The sequence below is a fragment of the Nansenia antarctica genome (assembly GCF_963989245.1).
Source record: "Nansenia antarctica genome assembly, chromosome: 17".
NCBI lineage: Eukaryota > Metazoa > Chordata > Actinopteri > Argentiniformes > Microstomatidae > Nansenia > Nansenia antarctica.
In genome coordinates, this window is record NC_137687.1 from 9,943,177 (window position 1) to 9,949,579 (window position 6,403).

The 6,403-nt window shown below is 51.2% G+C and overlaps 2 protein-coding genes across 2 annotated transcripts in view; both read left to right on the plus strand.

Annotated features, from left to right (window-relative positions):
* LOC308172377 (la-related protein 4B-like) overlaps window positions 1–121 on the plus strand; it is a gene marked incomplete at its 3' end in the record, with an annotated part of 16,244 nt that extends 16,123 nt beyond the window's left edge. Inside the window, exon 16 of the mRNA XM_080547289.1 lies at window positions 1–121. This exon is cut by the window's left edge and continues 11 nt beyond it. Coding sequence (XP_080403415.1) covers window positions 1–121 — 121 coding nt within the window.
* A 3,958-nt stretch (window positions 122–4,079) lies between these two features.
* Window positions 4,080–6,403, plus strand: part of LOC308172325 (disco-interacting protein 2 homolog C-like) — a gene marked incomplete at both ends in the record, with an annotated part of 37,417 nt that continues 35,093 nt past the window's right edge. Inside the window, 1 exon segment of the mRNA XM_080547232.1 lies at window positions 4,080–4,158. Within this exon segment, the coding sequence (XP_080403358.1) occupies window positions 4,080–4,158 (79 nt within the window).

Genomic DNA, 6,403 nt, shown 5'->3' on the forward strand with positions numbered 1-6,403 from the left:
ACTGAGCTACGCCCAGATCTGCCAGAGGATACGGTCCAGTGCTGACCCCGCCCCGCTTGTCACAGAGCCGGTCCCCACCTATCCTGCGCAGACGCCCGACCCAGCCCCGTTACCACAGTGACCAGAGCGAGAGAAGGAGGAGGAGGAGCAGGAGGGGAAGGAAGAGAGAAGACAAAACCACTTGTGCCTCAACACAGCCAACCCCCAATATGTACCCCTTAACTCTGGATTCAAGGGTAGGGCTTTACTGAATGAGCTAGGGTTTAGGATGAGGGGTTTGAGGTAGGGTTTAGGTACAGTACGAGGGTCACGCTTAGCAGTTTGGGTGGGTTCAAGCTTTAGGGATGGGGGCTTGGCTGTGTTGTACGGAGTCAGGGCTAGGGTGTATCGTCAGGGTCATGCGTTCAATGTCACGGGTAATGGTTGTGGTTACGATAATAAGATAAATGCCCCTGTTTTCTGTTAGTCTGTCAGACAGTTGTTGTTATTCCTGTGTGTGTGAGTGTGAGTGTGAGTGTGTGTGTGTGTGTGTGTGTGTCTGTGTCTGTGTCTGTGTCTGTGTCTGTGTCTGTGTCTGTGTCTGTGTCTGTGTCTGTGTCTGTGACTGTGTCTGTGAGTGTGTGTCTGTGTCTGTGTGTGTGAGTGAGTCTGTGTCTGTGTGTGTGAGTGAGTGAGTGTGTGAGTGTGAGGGTCTGGCTGCATAGGGGGAATATATGTCCTCTGGTTGGGGAAGCGAGTTAGAACTGCCAAGGAAAAAGAAGCCAATTCGCTGAGAGGGATGGAAGTATTGGTGTTGGATTGGAAGTCGGAAAGATCTTCTTTTTTTTGCGGGGGGGGTGGGGGGGGGGGTTTATCGCGCCAGAGTTCTTTCGTTAGTCAGACAGTTGTTGTTGTTGCTGTTCTTGCAATCTCATCTTCTTAATCTCATCGGTTGGGTGATTGATTGATTTGAGTAATCTCCTTATCGATTGGGCCAGGGGGAAATGAAACCCACTTTGTATCGTCAAAGAAGGTCTGAATCAGTAGAATTTAGAATTTAATGTAATTGAATGTGAAGGACGGAGGATGGAGGATGGAGGGGGCGGGAGGCCAGCAGTGCTTCTGCAGACCCTGAGGCTGAGATTCCAACACCTCTGACGGGCATCGATCGCTATCAGAGCATCAGACAAGCTGCTGGATTTAACTTCCTTTGAGCCTTTAAGGGACTAACGGTACGGTACGCCGACACACACACACACACACGATGTGCCAAGGAAGGCCAAAAAGCACTGTATCATATCAGCTCCCCCCTCCCTTCGGTTTGATTTTCCTTCTGCATGATTTTTTTAGATTGTATTTATTTTTGGAGTATTTTTACGTTTAGGCCCTGAGTGGAGTGCCTCTTAGTGGGTTGGTTTTGTGTGTGGTTGTTTCTTTTTTGGGGAGGGGGGAGGGGGGATGGTGCTCTTGTTGGGGTTAGAGCATGGGTGGGGGGGGGGGGGGTTCACCTTGAGGGTCGCTGGTTTTAGGGTCTTTCCGGTACTCAGTGGCATTAGAGACCTAAAGGTGCGTCTCAATAGTCTACGACGGCTTGCTCTCCCTCGTGTGCGTTCCTTCCGCTGATCTGTAAGAACTGGACAGGTCTAAAGCGATTGCCAGTCTATGCTTTTCCTTTCCTTCCTCCGTGTTGCTCTGGATTCTCCGGTCTCACTCAGATCAGCGCAGATGAAGTAGGAGAGGAGAGGGAACCACGTTAGAAGATTGAGACGCAGCCCATTCATTCTCGGGTCTCTCAGCAGCTCGAAATGAGGCGAGGCAACTTTGACCTCAAGGCACAGAGGTGGACCCCTGGGGTTAGAGGTTGAAGATGGGGAGGGGGGAGGGGGGAGGGGGGGGGGGTGTTCAAAATGTGACTTTGAGGAAAATAAAACATCTCAGGTGTAAGTGTACATAAAACACTGTTCTTTTGACATGATTTGAGAACTTGAATTTGATTTTGATTCTTGTGGGTTTGGGTGGGGGGTGAGGGTGGGGGTGGGGGAGTTTTCAGTTCACTTTTTTCCCTGTGTTTGAAGATTAAAAGGTTAAGTTTGTAAATGAGGGTAGTTAATACTGGATTAAGAGAGTAGGCAACGGTTTCAGTGAAATGTTTTTGTTTTTTTTCCTGTACAGATGTAAATAATTTGAAAAAAAATATTAAAGTGCCTTTGGAATTGACAATGTTGATTGTATGATTTATCTTATTTGACATATAACGTTTTTCTTTCTTAGTGTGTTATGTTACCATTGATTTGTCTGTTCCGCTGATCTATATATCGGTCTTAAAAGTAGACTCTGGGATAAGTTGTAGCCGTGAAATTGCCGGCAGAGCTAAACAGCGTGAAGCAAGACGGTTCACACAGCAGGCTTTTTTGTCATGTGAATCTAAAGCTAAAGTCATCCAACCTCCCATGGTGACAGCATATTGTGGAGTCGAACTTTAAATCATTTTGTACAGTTGAATAATAATAATAATAATAATGATGATGAGACTGTGGTTTGGCCATGTGACCAGAAGGTGGCAGCATAACCACACAAGCCTGTAGGACAGTGACAAAAAAAAAAAAAAAATCTTCAGCTTGTCCCTGTTTTAGGAGACCTAACCCTTTGAAGAACCTTTCAGTTCCAAGTAGAACCTTTTCCACCGAGCGTTCTGCATGGCACCGGATGTCTGATGGCACAAAAACACTGTAGGTACATGACACCTAAAATCGTTCTTTAAAGGGTCCTCGTATAGGAACCTAAGAAATATAGAACCCCTTTTTGCTCTAGGTAGAACCATTTAAAAAAAAAAAAATCTAAAGTCTATACCAGACTGATAATGATAGCGATGTTTGCTGCTCTTATTGGCAAGTTTGGAGGTTTATTAACATCCTATTTATTGTATTTCTGTTCTTTCTACATCTCCTTTGAAAAGGCAGAGGAGAGGTTTGTAGAGAGTGCTTTATGATCCCAGCCTCACCCACCCAGAGTGAGCAGAATTTTATGGCATAAAATGTTTGATGTTTGTGTGTGAGAGAGAGAGAGAGAGAGAGAGAGAGAGAGAGAGAGAGAGAGAGAGAGAGAGAGAGAGAGAGAGAGAGAGAGAGAGAGAGAGAGAGAGAGAGAGAGAGAGAGAGAGAGAGAGAGAGAGAGAGAGAGAGGGGGGAAGGGTATGTGCAGTAGGTCGTGAGCTTAGAATGATAAGGTTATATCTCCGTTTAGGGTAGTTCAGAGATATTGAGCGTCAAAGTTTGTACATTCCATTATGTTCTGTGAGATGGAACCTTTGTATTTTATGAATTACTAACTCAAAAATGTCAACATTTTAAAAAATAACACCACACAGGCATTAATAAACACCTAATGGATCAGATTATGTAAAAAACTCAATTTTGACAAAAATGGAGATAGAACCTTATAATTCTAACGTCACGAGGTGTGGTTGGGCCACCAACCCCCTCCCCCCCCCCCCCCCTCCTCCACTGCGCCCCCTTCTGACCCAGCGCAGTATTGCATTGCGCGTCTTTTTTCCGTGCGTCACGTGACATCAGCCAGCAAGAGACGCAAGAGCCGCAAAACAGCGCTGGGGGCTGCGAGCCTCAACCATCACCACCACCGGTCACAGAGACACATCCTCCAGACCCACCCGGAGAGAGACCCTCATCACGGGAACCATCTAGACCGAGAGGAGCTGCACCGGAGGGGGCGGGGGGCACGGCGGGACCCCGTTAAAAAAACGGAGAAACAGATTTATTCTCTTTGTTCGCCTAGACGCTTTTACCCCGCCGAGGAGGGGCCGCCGTGAAGCTCTCTCTCTCTCTTTCTATCTCTCTCTCTTTCTATCTCTCTCTCTCTCTGTCTGTCTGTCTCTCTCTCTCTCTCTCTCTCTCTCTCTCTCTCTCTCTCTCTGTCTGTCTGTCTGTCTGTCTGTCTGTCTGTCTGTCTGTCTGTCTCTCTGTCTGTCTCTGTCTCTCTCTCTCTCTCTCTTGCGCGGAGGAGGAGGAGGAGGAGGAGGAGGAGCAGTAATAGTCAACCGGGGGGGTGTTACTGTTTTCCTATTTCCTAACCGGAGAACCGGAATGGCGGACCGCGAGGCGTCGCCGTTACCGTTCGAGGTGCGAGCCCGCCTGGCCGAGCTGGAGCTGGAGCTGTCAGAGGGTAAGGAAAGGAAACCCAAACCCCCCCTAACCCCCTCTGTTCTCTTGTTATCTCATCATCCATCCACCACAGCGAGAGGTAACGGAATCTGGTAATAGCTCATCCCCCCCCTCCTCCTCCTCCTCCTCCTCCTCCCCCCTTCTCCTCCTCCTCCTCCTCCCCTCCCGATCCCCCCCGATACCCCTCCCGATACCCCCCTCTCCTCCTCCTCCTCCCTCTCCTCCTCCTCCTCCCGATCCCCCCCATCCTCCTCCCCCCCCTCCTCCTCATCCTCCCCCCCTCCTCCTCCTCCTCCTCCTCTCCTCCTCCTCCTCTCCTCCTCCTCCTCCTCCTCTCCTCCTCCCCCTCCTCCTCCTCCTCCTCCTCCCCCCTCCTCCTCCTCTCCTCCTCCTCCTCCCCCCCTCCTCCTCCTCCTCCTCCTCCTCCTCCCCCTCCTCCTCCTCCTCCTCCTCCCCCCTCCTCCTCCTCCTCCTCCTCCCCCCTCCTTCTCCCCCTCCTCCTCCCCCCTCCTCCTCCTCCTCCCTCCCTCCTCCTCCTCCTCCTCCTCCTCCTCCCCCTCCTCCTCCTCCTCTCCTCCCCCTCCTCCCTCCTCCTCCTCCCCCCCGATCCTCCTCCTCCTTCCTCCTCCTCCTCCACCCTCCTCCTCCTCCTCCTCCTCCTCCCCCTCCTCCTCCTCCTCCTCCTCCTCCCCCCCTCCTCCTCCTCCTCCCCCCCTCCTCCTCCTCCTCCTTCCCCCCCTCCTCCCCCTCCTCCTCCTCCTCCTCCTCCCCTCCTCCTCCTCCTCCTCCTCCTCCCCCTCCCCTCCTCCTCCTCCTCCCTCCTCCTCCCCCCCCCCCCCCCTCCTCCTCCTCCTCCCCCTCCTCCTCCTCCTCCTCCTCCTCCCCCGATCCCCTCCCCGCTCCTCCCATCCAGATGTTTATTATAGGGACCGGCCCGGCCGAGCCCACCCTACCCTAAGCCGGGTGGAGAGGGTGAGGTGGAGAGCGGGACCCCGCACTTGCTTTGATTCCCCTTCTCCTTTGTTAACCTCAGTTGGTGGTGTCACACGAACACATACGATCCGGTTCTCCTCCGTTTGGGGGTCTTTAAAACCGGTTATGTGACCTTGAGATGTTGTTATTGAGACAGACGCGGTTGGTTGGTGGTGCGCGTTTTTATTCATGCATGCCCGTGTGTGTGTGTGTGTGTGTGTGTGTGTGTGTGTGTGTCTCCACTACCACGCTCGGGTGTAATGTGAGCGATGGGGGGGTACATCATGCAACACACTGCGTGACCGGGAGAGGAGGGGATCGAACGGGGTTTCGGCCTGTCCGTGATCACGGTAGCGCACGGCGGGGCCAGCATGCAGGCGCCAGCTCGGTGTTTTGGCCTGCAGAGCTGCTGCTGCTACTGATGATGAGGATGATGATGGTTTTGATTTTTTCTTTCCGCCTTTGGCGATTGAACAACACAGCCTTTAATCCGTTGAATCCAAACCAAACCGTATCCACAAATAGAATCAATGCGGCCGGCCGGAGATGATTTTTTTGGATTGTCAGATATCGAGCTTGAAAATGTGCTGCCTGCTGCCTTATATAATGTTAACATATTTATTCATAAACATTCATTGTGTGTGTGGGCCTAGAATCGTCATCTGCTTCTGTGGCACCGCGGCCCTTTGGCTGTGTGTCTCTGATTGGGGAAAACCTTGCATGTTTGGCACCTAACGGAATAGACCTAAAACAGTTGAATCAACTACTGTTGTTGAGAATGATGTTCAGTAGGCCTACGTTTGTCCACTGCGGTGTTGATTCATTTAAGCCTAATCCGACTGTTCTGTGTTCCACTACCGGGCTGGTTATCAGAGCAGAACCAGGGCATGACAGATATTGATGGTGTGGACGGTAGGATGTGTTTAGTGAGTGTGGAGTTCACAGCAGTAGTAATGCCCTCCCTGGTGTTCATCTGCTGGTGGTCTGAGAAGGACAGTGGCGGTAGGTCAGCTGGCATTTGTGTGTGTGTGACTGAGCCGAAAAGGAGCGTGTGTGTGTGTGTGTGTGTGTGTGTGAGAGAGAGAGAGAGAGAGAGAGAGAGAGAGAGAGAGAAAGAGAGAAAGAGAGAAAGAGAGAAAGAGAGAGAGAGAGAGAGAGAGAGAGAGTATGGAAGTCAGGTGAATTGGAATGTGTGTGCTGCTTTTAATTTGTGTGTGTGTGTGTGTGTGTGCGTGTGTGTGTGTGTGTGCGCGTGTGTGTGTGTGTGAGCCCCC